This window comes from Carassius carassius, chromosome 29 (assembly GCF_963082965.1).
Source record: "Carassius carassius chromosome 29, fCarCar2.1, whole genome shotgun sequence".
Classification (NCBI taxonomy): Eukaryota; Metazoa; Chordata; class Actinopteri; order Cypriniformes; family Cyprinidae; genus Carassius; species Carassius carassius.
In genome coordinates, this window is record NC_081783.1 from 15,801,017 (window position 1) to 15,823,459 (window position 22,443).

Genomic DNA, 22,443 nt, shown 5'->3' on the forward strand with positions numbered 1-22,443 from the left:
CCATTCACTTCCATGGATGATAATTTTAGCGAGAAAAAATATAGTTTTAAGAATTGGTCTGATTTTAAAGGGGTCATATAAAAAAACATTGTTTTGTGTATTTAGTGTAATGCAATGTTTTAATGGTTTTAAAGGGTTAGTTCACCCTATAATCAAAATTACGTCATTAATAACTCACCCTCATGTCGTCCAAACCCATAAGACCTCTGTTCATCTTCGGAACACAGTTTAAGATATTTTAGATTTAGTCCGAGAGCTCTCCGTCCCTCCATTGAAACTGTGTGTATGGTATACTGTCCATGTCCAGAAAGGTAAGAAAAACATCATCAGAGTAGTCAAAGTCCTTTCAGGCAAGTCGTGCCACTCGGCCGCCATCTTGGCAACGCCTCCGGGCAGCTATTTCATAATAACAAGACCAGCTCGTATCTAAATGAATGGGCAGAGAGTCAGAACTGCACTTTCACTGGTCACCAGGACATAAAAACAGCATGAATAGAAACAGCAGTGAAATATGATATAAATCGCTGAAATTTTTTTATGACTTTGCCCCAAAATAAGGTTTAAAACGCCTTTTCCCCCACAGGTTATACCTTTACTACGCATGCGCAAGGGTTCCTCAACTGTGCGCATACGTCAGTGGAACCAGACGATAGGCTTAAATGTTTCCCGGCTTGACTGTTAAAAGCAGACGATTGGCTTTCCAGCGGGAGGGGCGGGACATGTGCACACAACCGCCATCTTTGCCGTTATGGGTTTTCCTTATATAGTTGTATTGAGGATTGAGGAAGTGGCATGTCTCTTATAAACTGTCTCTGGAGTAGTCCATGTGTCATCAGAGGGTCAGTTAGAATTTTTTGATGCATCGAAAATACATTTTGGTCCAAAAATAGTAAAAACTATGACTTTATTTAGCATTGTCGGCTCGGCTCGGTGTTCATCTTCAGTTCTCTCTTCACAGCAGTTCAGTCAGTGTACTGTTTGAGTACATGAATTACTCCGGGATATTGGTTTGTTTGAACTCAGAGGGAGTGTCAGCCACATTAAAAAAGTTAACATCTTAAGTAATTTGTGGATTAATGCGTATTGGAGATGCGAACCGTTTCAAACGATTCAGTTCGATTTGGTGAACCGGTTAAAAAAAAACGGTTACATCGAGTGATTCGTTCGTGAACCGGATATCACTACACTGCTGTGTTTTGAAATCTCACAACAGATCCGGAAGAGAAGACAATGATGAATAAAGTCGTAGTTTTTGCTATTTTTAGACCAAAATATATTTTCAATGCTTCAAAAAATTCTAACTGACCCTCTGATGTCACATGGACTACTTTGATGATGTTTTTCTTACCTTTCTGGACATGGACAGTATACCGTACACACAGTTTCAATGGAGGGACAGAGAGCTCTCGGACTAAATTGAAAATATCTTAAACTGTGTTCAGAAGATAAGCGAAGGTCTAACGGGTTTGGAACGACATGAGGGTGAGTTATTAATGACGTAATTTTGATTATTGGGTGAACTAACCCTTTAAGGTTTAAAAAAACACATTATTTTCCACATAATGTACATTATTGTTTCTCCTCTATGCCTAGCCTTCTGAAATGCATCGTTTTTTTACAAAGCTCATCAGTCTGAATAGCGAGATGTGCTCTGATTGGCCAGCTATCCATTGAGTTGTGATTGGCTGAATGCCTCAAGCATGTGACGGAAATATTACGCCCCTCACCATACTGTGATGCTGTCTCCCGGCACGACAAGACAAAACCAATAAAACCCATTACAAACAAGGCATTTGTTGCATCCAGTGGGGACATAATTACTGATTATAATGACTTATACGGTGTTTTTACGGGTTGTGTATCGCGCTGCGTAAACATAAAACCATGTCTACATTTGTGAGCAGAGAAACAACAAATAACAAATGCTACTCTACACTGCTCAAAGCTCGCATTTGGATCATCAGTGGCAAATTCTTTAAATATGTAAACGAACTTACAGGCTGTGAGTCAGAAGCACCAGACTGTCCTTGCAAAGTTTAAACTGCCCAAATTTATAGAAACAGCCTTTGTGCACAGAAGCATTGTAGGCCTCTGGTTCAGGAAACAGTCCTCATCCTGCGTAAAATGCGCTGCACATTTTTGAATATTTGGGTTGAACTGTTCTGGAACAGTGTTATAAATACAACTTAACCACTGATATCTAGTTGTGTCCTCTTTTGTAAGGCCAAACAAAGTAGTTTCGCTTTCACAACAAAACACACAGCGACTCCACGACATGATTTTATTTTACAAAAAAAGTTACGCCTTCTTTTTTTGTGTGAAAATTTGGGCAGTGTTATGCAAATCATCCCACATCATGATATAGACATGTGGATCGTGTTAGAATGAGCCGTTTTAGGTAGGCGTGGTTGACTCTTAACTTTTATGAAGAATATCTCTCTGGATTTGAGACTTAGTCTTTGCAACTTTACAGATCTTCTTTATGCACCAAGAGCTTGTAACACTCCAAAGAGAAAGGAAAATTTTTAATTGCATCATATGACCCCTTTAAAAGGATAGACTTGGGTCTACACCACAACTATAATGATAATAGCACAGAAGGAAAGATAACGTTAGATATTGCTCACTTTCAGAATTATTTTTTTTCCAGCTGATGAATGCTTAAAAACATTGACAGCCAATCACAATCAATCATGATTTCTTGAGCATTTAAAACAACAGGCGACAAAACTGCAGCTTGTGCTTATAATAAACAGAACATTGTGGACACTATCATAGTTGTTGTTGTAATTATTATGTGAATAGGCATTTAATGACGTTTTCATGATCTCAGCAGCCAATAATTCACAAATTGGTGTTTATGCTCACTTATATAAAATCATATTTTTATGTAATGGGTCATATATATTTTTTTATTCTCTGTAGTTTTTTTTTATTACAGGTGTCAAATTAATTTTCTGTTGACAACAGAAGACACAGGACAAACATTTCCTACTTTTTTAAAGTTAAGCATATTTATTTTGCTTTTTTATATCTTTGCATGATTATTATATCACTAGTTGCATTTAATTATTTGCATTTTCACTTGATTTTCATTACCCTTTGATCCATTTTTCAGTCACAAAAAAATCGAATACCACTGGCCTAAAACATCCAGTATTTATTTTAGCAGAGGATGTTTCTCACGTCCTTATTTTCATTAGTGGTCTGAATAGCTGATTCACCCAGATCAGTCATTAACTTTATTTACATGACAGACGCCACATAAGGAAATTCCCTCCTGTTGTAATCTATGCAACTCTGTTCTGAATAGGAAATATCTGGTTATAAACTGCAGATGGTAAATGTGATCCTTGATGCTCGGTAGATTTCATTTAATTTTCTAAAGATAAATCATGCATTATGATGTTGATAAAAAAAAGCATAAGGACATAAAAAAATGGAAAGAAAAAAACAGGACTTGATACATATATAAGTGTCTGCCTTGAATACATTGCTTTTATTGGATTTCTTGATGCACATCACCTCAATTACATATCATGTCCCATTTCGAAGTTTTTTTTTATTTTTTTTTATTGTATTTCAACACATTTTCTGTTCTCTTGGGCTTCGCACCAGTTTCAAGAGAGGTTTCTCAGATAGCAGACAGCAACAGTATTGTTATCTGCTTATTTCAGGGTGTGAGTAGTAGCATTAATGGGTCTTTTTTCCGTGCAACAGCCTTCCTATGTCAAAAATCAACCTTTAAACCATTAATTCATTATACTCTTTTCTGCAGCTATGTGTGCATACACGCATCTGTTTGTGTGTGTGTGCAGACGTGTCTTTGTGTGAGCGCAGCTGTTGTCAGGCCATCTTTAGTTAAAAGAGGAAAGAAGAAAAAAACTTGTGGGGCTAGGAAATCCCCTGCAAGTAGACCAACATCCCATCCACCATCGATGATGTCTGCAATAGCAATAACATTGTTAAATTCAGAACAAAACATCAAATACATGTTCATAATGATATTTTCGACTGTGTGTGAACAGTTGCACATGCAAAAGCAAGACAAAACTGAACTATCTGGGGCGTTGTGAGATGTTTAATGTCAGAGGTAACAAGAGGTTACTATGCAGACAAAACTTAAACAACATGAGTGCATTTCTAAGTGTACTTTTTGTTGAGTTTGCAAATCTGCATGCAGCTTTGCATTTAAGAAATGTAAGGCTTTTTATCAGTGCACTTTTTGTGCATGTAACCGTGATGACTTTTTGTGGTTTAAAAACGTTTGAAAGAGAACCCAAATGCAATTATACTCGTTTTATGAACTTTCTTCTTCATTGAGCTTTATTTATGGGACAGTTTTGAGGCAAATGCATGCAGTCTGATGATGTATTTCCATCCTCTAACTCAGTATCAGGCATTAAACTGCTGATTTATGAAGTTACTATAAATAATTTTATGCAGTAATCCTTCGCTCTTTTTTACAACATATACTTATAGCATTGTAAACAGTCAAAATATGCTATGCTACTATTTAATATATCTGTTGTCTGGTAACACTTAGCTAAGCAGTCTCAAGTTCCTGGATGCATACCAGGTCCCACTTTTGAGCTGAAAAAAAATATCAGGGCCTTTCACTATGTGGGAATTCCCCCTTATGTTTAAAAACACAGCAAACGCTTCCCCCACTGCCACCAGTTTCCTTAAAAAACGCCTCTCGGACACAAGTATAATGTGTAGGTGAGTAATTGTACCATGTTTTTATTTTTATTTTCTAGTATTACTAATAGAAAGAAAATTGCTGTTTCTTTTTTAAAGCTTGGATAAAAATGGGAAATTATATCAGTAAATTTGGGTTTCCATAAAAGCTGTGACAAAGGGGAATTTATTTTTGATTATGATGTTGATTGTAGTACATTTTAAAGGAAATTTTATTAAAAGTCACATTATTTATGTACTGTTTACTAAAAGCATGTGTTGTGCTTTCAAACTGGAGTAAAGTAACTTTCTAAAAAATATTTAGCTTTTTATTCGATTCCTTTTTCCAACTATCCTTGAGTGTATTTAATTATATATATATATATATATATATATATATGCACTCTAATTTGGAGACTATTTACTGTACATGCAGCTGTACAAGTTTTTAAGTTGCTTGACTGTATACCACCGTTATTTAAAATAAATCAAGTTTTCCTATTTTTTGTATTATTAATTTTGATAGGTAACCACATAAATTGATCATTAAACACATTTAGATCACACACATATGTGGCAGAATCTAGTACGAGTTTGAAGTTAATCTATAATTTCCACAAGATGTCACCATTTATTTTCAAAGCAGGATAAGATTTACAAAAAGGATGTTAGGGTAATCATTTTTAATTTATGGTGATGGCTGCCTTATCAATGATACTGAAAAAATGTGTTGTAAAAGTTACATTTAATTTCCTGTAAGAATATTATTGTTCTGTGGTGCTGTAATGATGGAAACTGAACTCATACTTGGATTACAGGACAAAAAGCTTATATCTGGCTGGAGTGATCCTTTTGTTCTGAAACTATCTGTGCATTGCATGTGCAAGTTTTTTTTTTTTGCACTGATTGTTAATTAAATGTAATAAACGTGAGTATAAAACAGATTGGATATAGTTAAATGAATAAAGGGAAGTACTAGTAGTTTTTTTTTTTATTTTTTTTTTTACCCAGAACACTGTTAGAATTCTTATGATTAATGAATTTTTCTGAAGTTAACCTCAAGGGTCATAAAACGCGTTCATCCATCCATGTGTTTACTTTAATAATGAGCTTCAGTTTCTGTTTTCAATAATGGTATCATTGGAAAAATGCTGAAAATTACAAACCCAGAGATTTCCTTTAATTAATTAGACCTACCATCTCTTCATAATGGAATTTTTTTTCTTCACAAATTCACAACTCCTGACAGCTTTTCCTGTCAGTAATGTGAAAACCGTGGAATATTTTGACAAAAAAAAAAAAAAAAAACTAATATGCCAAGCATGTTTCAAATTGCAATGACTGTACTTTCAAAGTATTTTCTAAAACTCTCATATTTCTCAAATTTAAATATGTACTGTGCGTCATACATCATACATACCTACCTTAGTGTATTGAGTATGCTAAGCATAATGAAAATATGTAATTTTCATATAATGGTTTAACTTCCAGAATTGCCCAATAACGACAACTCTTCTGTTACCCAATTCAAAATCTCATTATTTGTTTTTAATTTCTTAATTTCTTCATGTATGAACAGCCTTTTAATTTGCATACTCAGATTGAATAAATATTATAGAATGAGTTGAGTAGGCTATAGAACTATAGTAAATAGCATTTAGGCCCTACTGAGTACTTTTTATTTTAATTAAATTTTTTTATTTTCAGAATAGCTACTGGGGTTTAGAACAGCTGACAACCAATTTAGTTTCCTGCACTACTGATTAACGTTTTCGAGATAACTCACACCAGAATGAGTAAGTATGACAGACATCTGAATCACCATTAGGTTGCTTAATGAATGCACAGCTATACATTTACACCCTGTATACTTTATATGTGGGTCAAAAAATAATGCAGAGATACAATTAGATGCTTATTCTTGTCAATGAAAATAAATTTTATGATAAAGTGGATTTTGTGTGTCTGTGCCATTGTGTTTGTCTAACTTTATTTGGCACCAGGTGGATTATCACTGTAATAAGTGGGCCTACTGTAAATCTGTAAATTAAAGAGTAGCCTACCTAAAAAAACTTATTTTTATTATTAAATATAAATCTGAAATATTTTATATATTCTATACTACTACCAACCACTAAAAACATATTTAATTATTTTTCTTTTTTTGGATTTATGTTAATCACGAACGTTTTAGAAATATGACATTATATACAAGAACTAGTGCAATGAAACGTGTAACATCAAATGGAAAGCAGGCGAATCATTTAAACGAATCATTTAAAGTTAATCATAAAATGTGAAGATGAGTCATTTTTTTTCTATAGCCTATATGAGCTCAGCCTCAACCACTAAAATAGTAAAGCCACTAAGTCGATGTATTTAACTAATTTGCGAACGTGTGCCAGCGAAAGAACGATGACTGATTCTTGAACGTATTGTTCATTTGAGTCGAATCTTTATCATGAATTGTTTGAACCGGATAATGGTCCAGAACAATTCTTTCACGAATTGTACTGAATCGATCCGAGCGGTTCGTAATGAGAATCGATTCGTAATGATCTACGAACCGAGGAGTGCGTTGTACTGTTACTAAATTGAGAGATATTAAAGGACTGGTAATATATTTGTGGCCTGAATATGACAGATCTGAATAAAATGTGTTAATAAGCTACAGTTTAATAAAGCATACAAAACATTTGGCTTTTAGTATTGTTAAAGCAAATTATATTTGTGTTCTAAATGGCTGGATGTTTTACAAGTAAACACGGGTTGCAACAAGCTGAACTGGAAACAGGAAATACAATAAACACCCTTATTATTATTATTATTATTATTACTATTACTATTATAAAATATAGAAAAACGTGTAATACATGACAAAATATACAGTATCTTTATTTGAACGTTTCAGTTCGTGTATTAAAGGACCACTTGATGGCGCAATTACGCTCTTACATGAAAGAATCACTTCATTTGTGTTATATCTAACGAACCGTTTGAATGAACCGATTCGCGGAAATGAATCGGACTTCCCATCACTAGAGCGAACGCGGCTCTGTTTACATCTGCGGAATTTCCCAGCTCGCGCCGCGAACCACTTCCGCAAACCTCCGGCCGATCAAAGACGCGTCTCCGTCAATATACAGAAAGCGCTCCTCGTTTCATTAAAAACAAAGAACTAGGGGTCAAAAACAGGTATGTATAAACGTTATCGTGCGACCGCTTTGTTTTATCCCCTCTTAGGACATTATTGAGCGTATTTAGGTGCTGTTTGTGGCTTTAGGGAGAGCTAACGTGAAAGCTTTGTCTGCTAGCGTGGTAAACACATCACCTGCTGTTAGCCGGATGCTAAGCTAATAGCATCATATTTGTTTTGAAAGTGAGTCATTTATTTAGAATACAAAATACGTTGGGTTTGATCTTGAGTGGGCAACGTTAGGGGGTTTCGGCTTATTCTTAATAAAAGCTCATGGTTTCCCTACTGTTTCTGTTTGAGGTCGTATTGTTAAGTGAAGTAATTCGAGAGCTGTTGATTAAGAGCTTGGAGGTGATCAGAAATAAACACGATCCTCTAGATAACGTTTCCTGTAGTCTAAGATCATCTATTAGCGTGATGTTGACACTACCAGAGCTGATTAAACAGGTCTTATCATGGAAAGGAAAGTGAAAGGCTTTAGCTTTAGATTTAGTTGGGTTTACAGTTGATGTGAAGGTAGGTGGCTGTGTTTTTCACGAGACTTTGTTTTTGAGATATTGTCTTGCTAGGATATGAGATATTGTCTGGTGTCTGGCTGCTGGTTTGATTTGTCACTTCGTGTAAATGTAACTTGTCATGGCTATATGGAAGTGAGGATTTATGCTGGTCTCGGTTGACTGATTTATTAAATGCTGATGGGAAAACCATAAGCTGTTTTAGAATATCTTAATGACTGCTATGACACATTTAGTTATGATATCAAAGATCTGCATTCAAATCATTATGTCTTGAAATAGGTAAAGAGAAATCCCCAAGATGCCATTATTCAAATGCTTCTCTTTGAATTGCAAATCGACAATTTTTACGCACTTCAATGCCGTCAGTTCATGTTACAGTGCTTATCTGAGAGTTTTTGTTTAACCTGTCTGTACAGTACACACATATGAATGACCACCTGATTTCTTTGTTTTAGTACAGGGAAGCATGTTTGGTAAGTGACGGGGGTGACAGATGGAGGGAAAAGGCCCATATCGCATCTATGATCCCGGTGGGAGCGATTGCCAGGTGAAAGACGAGGCCAGCAGCCTCAGCTACAGACAGCTGCTAGAGGAAAACGCCGTTTTGAGGGAGAGAATGAAAGGGCTAAAGAGTTTAGGTGAGGGATCCTAAACTGCCAGCTATTTTTAATGCCTTTGAGCATCAAAAACCTGATTGATCCAGCTGGTTTGGTCAATATAAACCACCTGGGAAGAATATAGATAAATCACTTTATATTTTCAATTTCACCAACTGTAAGTGTCTAAGATGAGGTTACGTAATAGTTAAATGCCTTGTGTGTTGCTCAGTCTGTGCATCAAACTCATGTATTAGATCACTGGAATCTTGTGTTGCTAATTTAGACGTTGGTTCAGAAATGAAGCTATTCTGGATTTTCAGCTTTTTGACATACAATTGTGTCAAAGCAGCTGCTTTTTGTCATTGTCTCATTGTCTTTCTCGTGACTGGTAGGAGACCTATTAGAGGAGTCTCAGACAGAGGCAGCAAAGCTTCGGAAGAAGGTGGAGGAGCTGGTGAGGGATAACGAAGCGCTGAAGTCGTCCACGACCAGCTTTGCCTCCAGTCTGTGCATGGGCGCCCCTGTTCAGACAGATAGACAAGGTACAGTTATATCATTATTCTGATGGAGTGAGGTCTGTGAACGGTTTGACACCAAAGAGACCTCTTCTTAAACCAGATCTCATGTGACTGTGGCTTTCTTTAGGTCATGGAAAACATCACGCTCATCCTACAACAGAAAGACAAGAATCTCGGGATTGTTTAACTGGAAATACTTTACAACCAGAGGCAACTGTAAGCACTTCTACTGAAACGCTTGGAAACATGCTATAAATATGATACCATCCTAATTTTAAGTCAATGATGTTATCTCACATAGTAATATAACTTTCAGTTTTGTGAATTGCAGTCAATTTGAATCCCATGTGAAGTCAAAATAGGAACATGTCCTTTATAAATTCATACTGTATAACTGATACGTTATAACTAGTTGAATTTCCATTATGCCTTTGTTGTGAAAATCCCACACTGGGATTATAACTTCCAGTTAGGTGAATTGCTGGTTAAATAGTTTCGACCTGAACAGTGAAATATCCTTCATTACTTAATATTGTGTGTGTTTATCGCAATGCACGTGTTATGATATATTCCTAATTCCCATCATAGCTGTGTTAATCGTGAACATTTTTTCGCAACATGCTTTACAAATCTAATGTGAATGGAACTTCTAGTTTTACTTGTCATTGTCCTCATCTGTGAAGGGTAAATTATTTACGAGTTGATGTTCTGTGTGACAGTCAGAGCAAGTGTTGTAATGCTGTGAATTCTTGTATTTACAGGAAAGTTCGTCTGAGTTTGAGGTGGTGAATATGGAAGAGAAGACGGTCTCGGAAACCCAGACGGTGAGTTTTAGGGATGTTAGGAAATCCTGGGCTGCTACAGTCACTCAACTGCACGTGTGTGAACTTGGTGTGTATTTTGCTGGATTGTTGCTCCGTTTCGAACATTCCGTATTCTGTCATTTTGTGCTACGCGTGCAAGTCATGTGTGACACATTCCAGTCACTGTAGTTGCTCAGCTGTTTTCTTCCTTATCAAGGATATATTCATTGTAATGAATCAACGTATCTGTATGAGGCTGTTCCTTGGATGACTCAGAGGGAAACTCCAGGATTTAGTTAGTATGCAGATAGACTGAAATACTCATGCATGTGTATCAGTTTATGGAATACCTCTTTGGTTAGGTTTACAAAAACTTCTGTACACAAATTTGCAAAACTGGAAATGTTTAAATAGAGGTATTTAAGGGTTTTTTTCACTTTCAGTTTATGGTTTCGCAGTGCTTTTCTTGTCTATTGGGGAAGATATTAGTCTAGATATTGACAGTAAAGGTGCCACTTGATCCCTAATGATTGTTATTATATGTTAGGGTGTTTTTGGGAAGAATATTTGGGTAAATTCTGCTTTATAATGCAGACTGGAGGGATGCACCTGCCACAGGAGAACATGGAGCTGGCGAGTCAACTCCGGCGACTGGAGAGTTCTTTTAGTGTATTTGCTGAAGAGTCAAATCCCAACCAGCTAATGGCTCACCTGGGCCGCATGGCTGTGGAATTCCACCACTTATCATCCAAGGTCCAGAAGAACGAACAGAGAACATCTCTCCTGCAGGTGAGAGGGCTGAGCTTGTGACACCTTTTGAGCCTCTGTATTGGCTTTGAGTTGTGTTATGTGAATTAATCGAGGTTTGATTTACTGAGAATTTAATTTGCTCTTATCTCTAGACACTCTGTGAACAGCTAAGACAGGAAAACAGCGAGCTTAGGAAAAAAATGGAGGAGGACCTCCATTACCGTAACCGAGATCTGGAACAGCTGAGGTAATTTTTACATTTTTCTTATATTCATCTTTTATTTACTCATGGAACAACTAAAAGCAAAAAAGCCCGGTGTGAATCTGTGAGAGGATCAGTGTGAGTAAACTGTGAAAATATCATAAGGGGCCACAGTATTTCCTGCTGTGCTGGAACTGAGGGGTCTTTCCATCTGAGGCTTGTTTTCTGACTGTGTCAGATAGAGAATCCTGCAGTTTTTTTCTTCATTTTCCAGTTTTGAGTTTGGTTCTGTGTGCTCTGGGCAGGCAGGAGAATTTGAAACTGAAGGAGCAAGTCAGCGGAGGAGCCCTGGCAGCACCTATTGAGCAGCCGAACCCAAAGGAGGAGCCAGTGAAAGAAGAGATAGTCAAAACTAAGGTGGAAATGACCGTGACTCAGCAGGTGTGCACTTTTTTTTTTCTTTTCCATGAACCTCTTTATCGCAGGTGACATCACCATAGAATTCTTGGTGCTGTTCTAAATTTGTGTTGGGTTTTTTTGTCTTTTAATTCCCTTTCAGACCAGTGAAGTTGCGGTCTGGTTGCTTTTTTGTTTTGTTAGCTCTTTCAGTGGGAGTTCTTAGAAGAAGAAAAAAGAACCAATGTGCAAATTTCTCCCCGGTTTCTAAATTGAGAAGCTTCTTATTTAGTCACTTTTGCCACTTCGATTAGTTTTGGGAATACCACCTTGGCTCTGAATACTGCTCTTCCTCAATGGTCTTTCTGTTTAAGTTCCTCATTTGTGGGTTTTTTTTCACAGTATGACTAAATATTGAAGAACAATACATACGGTCATTGTGTTACGTTCTGACTCAACCTAAAGACTGCTGTATTGTAGTATGATGGGAAAATTGTAGTGGGTCGATCATGACCTAATGCTTTAATTGATTACATGTACATGTGAACAGTTTTCAGTCTAGCAGAGATAATTTATGGTATTTAATTGGGAGGACCATTCAAACTGAGTTTCAGTTTCTCTGAAAAGATATAGGATGGATGTAGTTTTGGTAATTATTTATTGGTCACTTTTTTATATATAGTGTCTCTTGGTTTAATGTTTTTATAGATTTACAAACAAATTCCACTTCATTTTATATATATCTATATATATATATATATATATATATATATATATATATATATATATATATATGTAAATACATTTATTTAGAAGAATGAAGAATGGAAAATATTTAATCTTCCATTAAGTAATATTTTAGATTCTTTTCTTGTCAAAATTTGAATCTAAATCTTTGTTTTATTATTGTTTAAAAATGTTAACATTTCAGTGTTGACTTGGTATTGAAGTACTTTCAGCACTGAACAACACTAATTGGCTGCAGATACATAATTTAAATAGTTTTAAAAATTGCTCTTTTTAAAAAAAAAATATATATATATTTTTTTTTATTTACAGTCTGGTAAAGCTGTGGAAAAAACACCATCTAAGACTTGTGATCCGGAGGTGTATGAGAAAAAGATCAAGCTTCTGGAGAAACAGAGGAAAGATGTAAGAATTTTCTGGAGGTCCCCTGATTTCTTTATGCTTGCTTTACTGCTGACATAGTTTCCCATTTGACTCTGATGTGTCAACTCTTGCCTTTGACCTTTCTCAGGTACTGGAGGTGAACAAACAGTGGGACATTCAGTGGAATTCAATGAAGACACAGTTTGAGCAGAAGGTACATTACAACATATACACGTATATAAGTGCTTTTTAATTATGTTCCAGTGGGCCTTCTAAGCAATCATTGTAGCTCATCTTATTGATAGTAAAAAAAAAACGCATTAAGAAACATGAATCACTTTACTAAGAAACAACAATTGCTTAATGAGTCCGACCAGCCAGTGTGTGAATGGTGGGAGATCGAAGCATATGAATCATCACATAAAATTCCTGTGTAACGTGAAGGCTGCTGACTGGCCCTGTTACTGCATTTGGGTAGCGGTGGAAACGCTGTTGGGGCAAAGGAATGGAAAGCAATTCTGTGTGTGTGTGTGTCACAGTGTTGCACACCAGACCACAGGCCCCTCCTGTCACACCTCTGGCAGAATTTCCCTCACCTCGCCCGTACCCACTGTCTTCCTGTTGTGGCTCGCCGTAGGGGCTGGCCAAGGTTGCAAAGCCGCGTGATCTCACGGCCCAGAGATGGTGATGCCTGTTGCATCTCCGCATCTGCTCAGTCTGAGCAACGAAAAAAAAGAGAATAAAAAAAGCATACCGGGGCTGTTTCTCTACACGCATCCTCTGTCGTCATGGGGGGTTCGTGTTAAACTCAGACCAGTGGAACAAAAACAGCTCCATTTTGCTATTCTTATTGCTTTGATTTCATTTTTTGCGGTTTATTATTTTTTATCATTCTTTCTACCATAAGATGCACCACACAACTATAGAACAGATTACAGCCCCTTGTCAAACTTCTGATAAATGCACACCCGGCCATGCAGATTAAAGCAAACTGCAATATACAACATTTTTGCCCATTCAGGGCTGTTCTGTAACTGATGGTCTTTGATTTTGTGTTAGTATGGACTGTTAACCGATGTATCTGAAACCAATTTACAAAAACACACTGTCAGGTGAGCCTTCATCAGTTTATGACTTCTCCCCTCCTTTGTAGATCACAGACCTAAGGCAGCGGCTCACTGACTCCCAAAAGGCTGTGCTTGAGCTTGAAGCAGAACGAGAACTTAGACAAAGAGATTATGACAAAAAACTCCTCCTCGCCAAGTCTAAGATCGACAATGTGCAGGTACACCCTGGTCTCAGCCGCAGACAGCACACCCACAGCCAGTCTTTATTACTTATAGGTGGAGAGGAATTCTGATTGTAAAAAGTCCACTAATTTTCCTCTTATCATTGCATTACATGCTTGACACACACACACACACACACACACACATATATATATATATAAGTCTGTTATTAAATAAACTTACCACTGAATGGAACAAAAAAGCTTTAAATTTTTGTCAGACAGTCTTTTCCTGTGTAAGTCTTTCCTTATTTGAATTTTGTTTAATAATTTACATTTTCTCACTCTTTATGAAACATTCTACTGGTATTAGCACCTCTGTGGAGCTCGATAAAGGCTTCAAGTAGTCATTCAGTGCTTTCAGTTTTCTCTTGGGAAGCACCAGTCATTCCCTCTAGCTGACCATATGACATTCTTAGTATACAGGAATAGTTTCCCTTCAGTCCCGGAGGGGACATTCAAGCATGCCACAGATAAACTTATACATTTATTGAGTGTCAGATATTGTAATTATAATGCTGTTGATTTTGCCATGAATAGAACCATTGCTGCTGATATGGTGATAAATTGTAAAGAAATTTATGAAGTGTCATAGACTATAGACTGTGTCATGTCACGACTGGTTTCATTTTCACATCCACAGCCTACTTATCTTTACATCTCAATGTTCTCATGGTTTTTAGTTTATTTATGAGTTATGGACAGCATTACTAAGGTTTTGTCAGTGATACTCACCCCCAAAGCAGACCACAGATGTTCAACAGGAGAGGCAGTACACACATCAAAACGTCATTAAAATAGTCATTAAAATGCATTTGAATGATATTGAAATTTAAAAAATGTTGACCACAGGTTTTTATATTACATGCTTTAAAGGTCACATGAGTCTCATGTGGGCAGACTGGCATGTGTCAGGTGCTTTGACAGGTGCTTGCGATTTATGAGTTGTTTTCCCCAGCACATACCATGCATATTCTTATTTGAAGATGTTGTATATTTAAAGGCATGTGATAATTTCCATTTTGTAAAATGCCCTTACAGAAAAGCAAGTTGCAGACGAACATTAAAACATCCCTGAGCACCCAGCAATTTTGACAATAGTGTGTGTTGATAGACTTTTTTTGTAATTACAATACAAGAAATGAACTTGAAATATTTTACCTGATTAATCAAAGACATGGATTGATTTAGGTATTTAAAACTTGCTGGTTGCAGCCCTACCGGAAAAGTGACATTTATAGTAAAATGTTTTAAAAGACAGTCCCTCACTAGTGTCAGAAAATAAATGTCCCTAACACTAACTGTATAAAGTCTAGATGTATGATCAAGTGACTTTGTTTTGCTCCAGTGGTTAACAAGTGTATTTCTTATGTTGTCATAGGGTGAGAAGGAGTGCCTCACCTCAGAAACATGTGAGTTGAAACAAAAGGTGCGTTACCTGCAGGACCAGTTGCTTCCAATTACTAAACAAAGAGAATACCAGGAGAAAGAGATCCAGCGGCTCAATAGGGTCAGTGGAGCACACAAACTTAGTAATGCACATACACTTCCTAGCTATCTCAATGAAAACATTTTCACCATCCATTGTCCTTAGTAAGACAGGCACTAATCTAAAGCCTTATGGAATTTGTACAAGAAACATAGAAGAAATACATTAATTATGAAATAATATTACAAATTAAAATAACTGTTTTATATTCTCTCACACACACACACACACACACACACACACACACACACACACACACACATATATATACATGTATATGTCTATATGTAGATCTATATGTAGATCTATCTATCTATCTATATCTGTGTGTGTGTATGTGTTAATAGTATACAAACCCCATTCCAAAAAAGTTGGGATACTGTACAAATTGTGAATAAAAACAGAATGATGTGGAAGTTTCAAATTTCAATATGTTATTCAGTTTACAACATAGATGACCTATCAAATGTTTAAACAGAGAAAATGTGTCATTTTAAGGGAAAAGTTGATTTTAAATTTCATGGCATCAACACATCTCAAAAAGTTGGGACAAGGCCATGTTTACCACTGTGTGGCATGCCCTCTTCTTTTTATAACAGGCTGGAAACGTCTGGGGACTGAGGAGACAAGTTGCTCAAGTTTAGGAATAGGAATGTTGTCCCATTCTTGTCTAATACAGGCTTCTAGTTGCTCAACTGTCTTAGGTCCTCTTTGTCACATCTTCCTCTTTATGATGAGCCAAATGTTTTCTATGGGTGAAAGATCTGGACTGCGGGCTCGCCATTTCAGTCCCGGATCCTTCTTCTACACGGCCATGATGTTGTAATTGATGCAGTATGTGGTCTGGCATTGTCATGTTGGAAAATGCGAGGTCTTCCCTGAAAGAGACAACGTCTGGATGGGAGCATATGTTGTTCTAGAACTTGGATATACCTTTCAGCACTGATGGTGCCTTTCCAGATGTGTAAGCTGTCCATGCCACACGCACTCATGCAACCCCATACCATCAGAGATGCAGACTTCTGAACGGAGTGCTGATAACAACTTGAGTTGTCCTTGTCCTCTTTAGTCTGGATGGTGTCCCAGTTTTCCAGAAAGAACTTCAAATTTTGATTGTCTGACTACAACACAGTTTTTCACTGTGCCACAGTCAATTTTTAATGAGTCTTGGCCCAGAGAAAACACCTGTGCTTCTGGATCATGTTTAGATATGGCTTCTTTTTTGACCAATAGAGTTTTAGCCAGCAACGGCGAATGGCATGATGGATTGTGATAACCGACAATGTTTTCTGGAAGTATTCCTGAGCCCATGTTATGATTTCTATTACAGTAGCATTCTTGTATGTGATGCAGTGCCGTCTAAGGGCCCGAAGATCACGGCCATCCAGTATGGTTTTCCGGGCTTGACCCTTACGCACAGAGATTGTTCCAGATTCTCTGAATCTTTGGATGATATTATGCGATGTAGATGATGATAACTTCAAACGCTTTACAGTTTTTCTCTGACAAACTCCTTTCTGATATTGCTCCACTATTTCTCGCCGCAGCATTGGGGGAATTGGTGATCCTCTGTCCATCTTGACTTTTGAGAGACACTGCCACTTTGAGAGGCTTATTTTATACCCAATCATGTTGCCAAATGACCAAATAAGTTGCAAATAAGTTCCTTATATGTACATTTAACTTTTCCGGCCTCTTATTGCTACCTGTCCCAACTTTTTTGGAATATGTAGCTCTCATGAAATACAAAATGAGCCAATATTTGGCATGACATTTCAAAATGCCTCACTTTCAACATTTGATATGTTATCTATATTCTATTGTGAGTAAAATATAAGTTTATGAGATTTGTAAATTATTCCATTAATTTTTTTGCTTCCAATTTGTACCGTTTCCCAACATTTTTGGAATCGGGTTTGTAATTTATTCCTGTGTTGGCAAAAGCTGAATTCTCAACAGTCATTACTCCAGGCTTTAATGTCACATGATCCTTCAGAAATCACTCTGATGTTCAGATTTGGTGCTTAAGAAACATTTCTTATTAATGTTGTGCTGCTTAATGTTTTTGTTAAATATTGTTTTAAAAGCAAATGTCAGTTCTGATTGTATTGTCTCTTTTACAGGCATTAGAGGAAGCTTTGAACCTCCACTCTCCTTCTTCCACTCAGCCAGGCATGAACCTGGGAGAAGGTGTGGCCAACCTGAGACAGCAGGAGCTGCACACACAGATAACTGTATTGAAGGAGCAGGTACAAACACTTGAAGACTGATGCATCTTGTTGACAAATGTTAAAGCAAAATTCTTCTTGTCAAATTTCATTGGAATTAGTAGGGACCTGATCACTTTGGTACCAGTTGAAATATACTTTATCATTGAATGCGGTAACATTCATACAACTCAAGTGTCCGATTACTGTATGGTCACAGTATACTCTGACATGGCACAGTGCTCTTCTGTGGTCAGATGAGCTAAAATAGTAAATGTGCTCCTCAGAATGCTTGAGTTTTCTCATTGCGTCAGATTTTGTCAGAGGTTTTCTAGGAGTTGAGGTTTCACTCATTTAAACTCTACATGAATTGATTCTGTTGACATTTTACCTCATTTATCAAACACGCTTTGTAAGAAATGAGTGTGTTAAGGTTCCATGAGTCATACAGTTTGCTTGAGGTTTGATAGCTTCTTTCTGCCTTAAAGTCTGCTGAAATGCACCGATGGCTGCAGAGATCTTGTAGATTTACATCCTCATCACATGCAATGTTTTCAGGTAAAAATCTTTGAAGAGGATTTCCGGAAAGAGAGGAGTGACAGAGAGAGGATGAACGAAGAGAAAGAAGACCTGAGGCGGCAGGTGGAAAGGCTGCAGGGTCAATTGACCAATCTGACGAATCAGGTCAGTATTTACACGGACCCTTAGACTGTCAGCTCTAACCAATGAAATGACTCCAGAGAAATGCCCAGTTGGTTAATAAAGAGAAATGAAAGAATCTTATGCGAGTCCTGAAATTCAGTATCTCTGTTTCTCAGCTTCATCAAGCTCAGAATGAGTGTCAGAGAGAGCGTTCAGAGAGGTGTAAACTAGAGAGACTGCAGATGCAACATAAGCAGGTAAATGTGCTACATTGGCACCACCTTGTGGTAGAAGCTCTAATATTGTTATTAATACAGATCACAGTCGACAAATGTGGTAGAATCGCAACTGGATCTTATTTAGATTTTGTTTTTCAATGTTTTGGAGGGGCAACAGGAAAGGAGGACATCTGATCCCACTTCTGGCTCGGCCAATGGCCCGATAAGCCCTCCATACTGTGGGCCGTTTGTGCATGTGGGCCATCCAGGTCTCGATGGGTGGCCCATACACTTTCCGCCCAGGATGCCCAACATCAGTACAGCACCCGGCAGGGATTTCCAGCCTGTCAACCCCGTAAGTATGCGATAACAACAGTAGTACAATTTCATGGTTCTTAACAGACAAAACAACAAAAGCACACTCAGTATAATATTAATGTCAAATATTAACAAATTATATGAATAATTGAAAAACTTAAAGCAATGTTTATTTGAGAAATAATTCAAGTAGACACTTAGTACTAAAGAATAAATAAATAGAGCTTTTAATTGTTAATAACTTTACAGAAACCAGGCTGTATACTGCACAATTAATACGTTTATTTTTCATGTCATTTCATTATTATTTTAAGGGCAGTGTAAAGAAGTGCATTTTGGTATTTGTTTAAATTAACTTACTGATAATGAAGTACCAGTGCACCTCTAGTTAAGGTTCAGGTCCTAGTTATACACTTACTGTTACACAGTTTTTTGTTTTTTTGTCAGAGGAGGTTAGTTTGATAGTGAGTGAAATTCCTGTTTTTTTTTTGGCCGATTTTTGCTTTCGTTACATCCTGGAACACACACAAGAGTGTCATTCCAGCACTTTCAAGTGGTTAACCACATGTGGTGTGAAAAAGAAATGTGTGGCTATTATGATTCGTTTTTACAAGAGGTACAGTGTGCAGAAGTGGACAGAGATTGAAACTATTGTTCTCTACGTATAATGATTTTTTCTTTCGTGTGTGTTTGTTCAGGGTTTTCCCTGGCAGTCATCCTTCCCACAACCACGTGGTTCCAGAGGACAAGCAGACACAGCGAGACCCCCTCCAGACACTGCAGGTATTTATTAGATTCATCCTGAGGATTCATTTTGTTTTGCCACGCAAAGTCAGTCTGACCCAGTGATATTTCAAGCATTCCACTGGAGGCAGTTCAGATGATGACGACAGTGAGAACCATGACAGATGAAACATGAAATGGCAATAGTTTTAAATTTCACAATGAATGTACAAGGCCTATGAAGTTTAGTTTCATTTTGGGTCTGTCTGGTTATCTGTATCATCAACAGACATAAAAATTGACGCAATTTGCTTTCCATTGTGCATAATTTATCAATGTAAATTTATTCTGAAGATGAAAATGTTTGTTGACGTAATCTTTCATCAAAGCATCTAGTCATTTTCCACCTCTGAAACATCATCTCTGCTAAAGTGAGAAGGCAGCTTTCCATAGTGTTTTATATAAAAAGTGTAAAAATAATAAAAATAATAGTGTGTATATACACACTACCACTATTTTGTTAGTTGTATCATAACTCAGCTTTTACACTTTTGTCAGATGCATAAACTCAAATCATGTCGTTAATTATTTCCTGCTGAATATTCTTTGTTTACTCAGCAATATGATCCATTTCATATTGTCTTTCAATAGCAATATCATGACCTGGGTTTAATTGAATGTTAATTGATTTCAGTTAAATATAAAAAGTTCCGTACACTTTACTTTTTAAAATGTAATTTATTCTTGTAATGGCAAAGGCTAGTTTTCAGTGTCACGTGATCCTTCAGAAATCATTTTAATGTGCTGTTTAGTGCTCTTTTGAAAGTTGAAAAGAACAGCATTAATGTGAAATAAAAATTGTTTGTGACAATGTAAAAGTTGATCAATTCAATGCAACCTTGTTGAAGAAAAGTGTTAAATTCTTAAAAATCCACTCTTCTCTATGCAGTGATAAAACGGAAGACATTTATGTTCAGAACACACCTCAATATTTTCTCTGAAAGAAATGTAAAGAATGTTTTAAAAATCTTTTGTTGGCAGAAATGGGAGCAACTGGATTTGGGAAGAGGGAGCGTCTGAACATAGACCCCGGAAAGCACTAACCACAAATTCTCTCTCCTGGAATGACTCCCTGCTAGTAGCATGATGCAGTTTATTTTTAGTTGGCATGGCGTGAACTATTGGTTTTTTTGTTTTTTGTGTGTGTGTGAAAAAACACACACACACACACACACACACACACACACACAACTGATAGAAAATATTGAATATTGTTTATATACTTAAGTCTTATAATCCTGTTTGTGAAACACTGTTCTGGCAAATTAAGAATATACACATTTATTATTTTACCTTTTTATGATTGTTCAATTTTAAATTATCTGCTTTATATAATTCTATGCATTTATTGAAGTCAGTTATTTAATGGTTAATATGATTGAACGTTATTTTTATAACAATCTACCTATAGAGTTAAATCTCCACTGCTTAATTAAATGATAGCTGCCTGAAAACATGACATTTAGTGTTTTGGTACTGATCAAGACTGACAGACATTTGTATGTGCAATTAGTGAAAATATGTATCTAAAAATTGTAACTCTATAGGTGGATTGTCTTGAAAATGGCTAACAGTAGAATGTGACTGAACTGATTGATGATTCCTTCACTGGCTGTGGTTGAGATGATGGGAGAGGTCACATACTGTTGAGCGTCTGCGCCACTGTTTATTGAAGCCATATATGACACCTGTTAACCTTTCCATCTATTAGATTACGTTCTGGGATTATTTTATTAAGCGCTTCAATGGCTTGTTGATCCTTCAGATTCGTGTGATTGTAATTGAAATGATAATCTATTGAGGAGGGCTTTCATCTGGACGACAGAAGTATCACAGTAGTTTTGCTTAATATTTTTCAAGATTCAGTGTTCAAAAACATTATTCCTTATGTGCATATGGAAGTGATAAGTTATTTATATCTATTGTTTTGACAGCTGAGTGTGGTTTATTGTCTTAAGTGATGTTGTCTTCAGTGTATTGTTTTGTGTCTCCCTTTACATATTGTAGCTACTGGAAGACTGTAGGATGTGAGTTTGTGCATATGCACAACCACAGGAAGTGGGCCAGAATAAATAAGTTAATGCATCACATTAGTGCAGCCCACTTTCATTGGTCTTTTTTTTTTTTTTTGTAAATTCTGAACATGAGGAGGAAATAACCAAATCACCAAATGTCTGATTACAATGGGTCCAGTGTAGCACTTAAAAACATTGTAATATGTTTGGAACAGGGTAAGAATCATCCGTTTTCACGGTCATCTGCCATCATGGAGGCTGTTTTTCCACATGTGTGCAATGTCTCCAACCTTACTGACCAATGCTTTGAACCAAACGCAAAAAGGTTTGTATATGCTCACAAAATATTCCCAATGGCGAGCAACTCATTTGCTTTCAGATGGTGTGATATTTGTCATGTAGATGTACAAAAAAATAGACAGGCATTTATTTTATGAATATGTGGTTGGATTTAATGAACAGAACGAGTTAAGATTTGTTTTTTCAAGTTGAAATGTCTTTGAGCTGGATTGCACTCTGAGATGTGAGCTTTATGCTCTCGTTCCCATCAATTACTGGTAGGCAATTTTGTGCTATTTTGGACTTTTTTTTTTTTGTGGGTGAAAGCAGACCTCATGTGAAACTTTTGTAATTGATTAGGATAATAAACATATTAGAACTGTCTAAACCTCCAAATGTTTTTGTGTGAGAGTTAAACTACAAGTTGCATCA

General features: G+C 36.7%; 1 protein-coding gene across 4 annotated transcripts; it reads left to right on the forward strand.

Moving 5' to 3' along the window:
- The first annotated feature begins 4,650 nt into the window (after window positions 1–4,650).
- LOC132109734 (TNFAIP3-interacting protein 1-like) lies at window positions 4,651–21,805 on the forward strand. Of its 4 annotated transcripts, none has more exons than XM_059516044.1 (18): window positions 4,651–4,722; window positions 8,850–9,032; window positions 9,386–9,535; window positions 9,639–9,727; window positions 10,273–10,335; window positions 10,909–11,103; window positions 11,217–11,311; window positions 11,572–11,707; window positions 12,722–12,814; window positions 12,921–12,986; window positions 13,926–14,057; window positions 15,442–15,570; window positions 17,673–17,798; window positions 18,315–18,440; window positions 18,575–18,654; window positions 18,782–18,971; window positions 19,633–19,717; window positions 20,699–21,805. In XM_059516044.1, exons 2-18 carry the CDS (start codon window positions 8,888–8,890, stop codon window positions 20,758–20,760), a joined length of 1,962 nt encoding a protein of 653 aa, XP_059372027.1. In that variant the 5' UTR covers window positions 4,651–4,722; window positions 8,850–8,887; the 3' UTR covers window positions 20,761–21,805. The 4 variants fall into 4 exon arrangements, with proteins under 4 accessions (XP_059372027.1, XP_059372028.1, XP_059372029.1 ...); XM_059516045.1 differs by lacking the exon at window positions 4,651–4,722 and adding an exon at window positions 6,390–6,476; XM_059516046.1 differs by lacking the exon at window positions 4,651–4,722 and adding an exon at window positions 7,717–7,875 and having other exon boundaries at window positions 18,575–18,655; window positions 18,786–18,971.
- The last annotated feature ends 638 nt before the right edge of the window (window positions 21,806–22,443 follow it).